General features: G+C 47.4%; 1 protein-coding gene across 1 annotated transcript in view; it reads left to right on the top strand.

Annotated features, from left to right (window-relative positions):
- The window catches only part of fasn (fatty acid synthase), a gene marked incomplete at its 3' end in the record, with an annotated part of 46443 nt that extends 44716 nt beyond the window's left edge, over positions 1–1727 (top strand). The window contains exons 34-36 of the mRNA XM_015379296.1: positions 676–915; positions 1003–1101; positions 1476–1727. Of these exons, the coding sequence (XP_015234782.1) occupies positions 676–915; positions 1003–1101; positions 1476–1727 (591 nt within the window). The remainder of the gene's footprint in view (positions 1–675; positions 916–1002; positions 1102–1475) is intronic.
- Between the last annotated feature and the right edge of the window lie 206 nt (positions 1728–1933).

Genomic DNA, 1933 nt, shown 5'->3' with positions numbered 1-1933 from the left:
AGGAGGAGGAATATCATGATTATTTATTACAGGAAGTAACCCTAACCCAGGAAACGTAACCTGAAAGAAGATGACGTTAGAAAATGGAAAACTGTGTCCGCCATTTTTGTAAAATCCAACAGTTCAGGTGGAAAAACGGCTTTTCTACCTGAAACAATCCGATTAATTGATTATAGAAATAATCGTCAACTAATAGTATTTAATTAATTGTTAACTGGAGTATAGAGACTCTAAAACAGGCCTTTAGCTGACAGAGCGACTCCCTGAGAGCAGGAATTATACCAAGATTGTAAAAAAATATATATAAACATTTTGAAGTTATGATAAAAAAAATCAATCTGCTCTATAATCCAGAACTCTTAAAAGGGAAAAGTTGAAGTAAAAACCTTTAATGAATCTTTTGCCATCTGATTAATGGATGATTGAAATGTTTAGTTGCAGCCGTACGCTGATGATCTGCTCTTGTTTTTTCTCGTTAAGCTTCTTCAGGTGTGAATTGGCGCCATAAAAATGAACTGAACTATCAAATGATGATCTGATGCAGAACTTTAGTAGAAATCATCTAATTAGATTTTATCACTCTGGTAACAGAACAGTCTCTAATCAGCGTGCCCCAGGCCAGCGGGGGCTACAGTTCGGCTCACCTCAAACAGTGGTTTATGGTGAACTCATTCTAGCTGCTGTGTTTCTATGTCCTGCCCAGCTGCGCCGCTGGACACCATCCAGTCCCTGGCAGCGTTCTACGTGAGCTGCATCAGACAGCAGCAGCCCGACGGCCCCTACAGGATCGCCGGCTACTCCTTCGGAGCCTGCGTGGCCTTTGAGATGTGCTCCCAGCTGCAGGCCCAGAACCACGCTGTGGACTACCTGTTCCTGCTGGACGGCTCCCACTCCTACGTGGCGGCGTACACACAGGTCAGAGGAGGGTTCTGATTATTCTGACCAAAGTCTGATTTCATGCGTCTGCGGTGGACGGTTCCCTGACCCTGGGTCTGCTTTCAGAGCTACAGGGCTAAGCTGACCCCGGGTAAAGAGTCGGAGGCCGAGACCGAGGCCATGTGTGCCTTCATCCAGCAGTTCACCGGCATCGAATACAACAAGGTACGCCGCTCAGGCTCTGAACATTATTCCTCTTTAGCTGCGATTCCAGCAGGAAGGTCTGCAGCTCCTGTCCTGCAGCTTGAGACCCCTCTGTTCATTAGGCTAATGCTAACTGCTGTAATGCTAGGCAGACATCAGGTTCCCTATTAAAGAACTAAACAGTCAGCTTTTATTTTGACGGGCTGGAGCTGTCAGACTTCCTGCTTTTTTATCCTCAGACTGGTCCTGTCACTGGAAACCAGTGGCAGCTTATTATGGGATGTAGGCGGAGCAGAGAAAAGGCTCTTTGTTCTGGATGTGAAGATCAGAAACGTCTAAATGAATCTTTGTTCTGGTCGTTCTTCTAACTCTCAGCTGTTCCTCTGATTCTGCAGCTGCTGGAGAATCTGCTTCCACTTTCAGACCTGAAGGCTCGAGTCAAGGTGGCCGTGGACCTCATCACCTCCAGCCACAAGAACATCAATCGCGACTTGCTGGACTTTGCAGCCTCCACCTTTTATCAGAAGCTAAAAGCAGCTGATGGATATGTTCCTGCAACAAAATACCATGGCAACGTGACGCTGCTACGGGCCAAAACCAGCAGTGACTACGAGCAGAGCCTGGGAGAGGACTACAAGCTTGGCGAGGTAAGGACTCCTCTGGTCACTTACCAAACCAGAAACCACGTCTGTTATGATCTCTGATAGTTTGCAGCCTGCAGCATCTCATCTGTGCTTTGACTAGACCAATTGTGCAGGACTGCAGTGCTAGGTGGGTCTGCTGGGATGTTTTAGGGATTGGGCTTCACCCCTTGCTCACACTGGCTCCGGTGCGGTTACCGAGCCGACGGAGA

This window comes from Cyprinodon variegatus, unplaced genomic scaffold (assembly GCF_000732505.1).
Source record: "Cyprinodon variegatus isolate N-32 unplaced genomic scaffold, C_variegatus-1.0 Scaffold189, whole genome shotgun sequence".
Classification (NCBI taxonomy): domain Eukaryota; kingdom Metazoa; phylum Chordata; class Actinopteri; order Cyprinodontiformes; family Cyprinodontidae; genus Cyprinodon; species Cyprinodon variegatus.
This window is presented reverse-complemented; position numbering and strand designations above follow the sequence as displayed.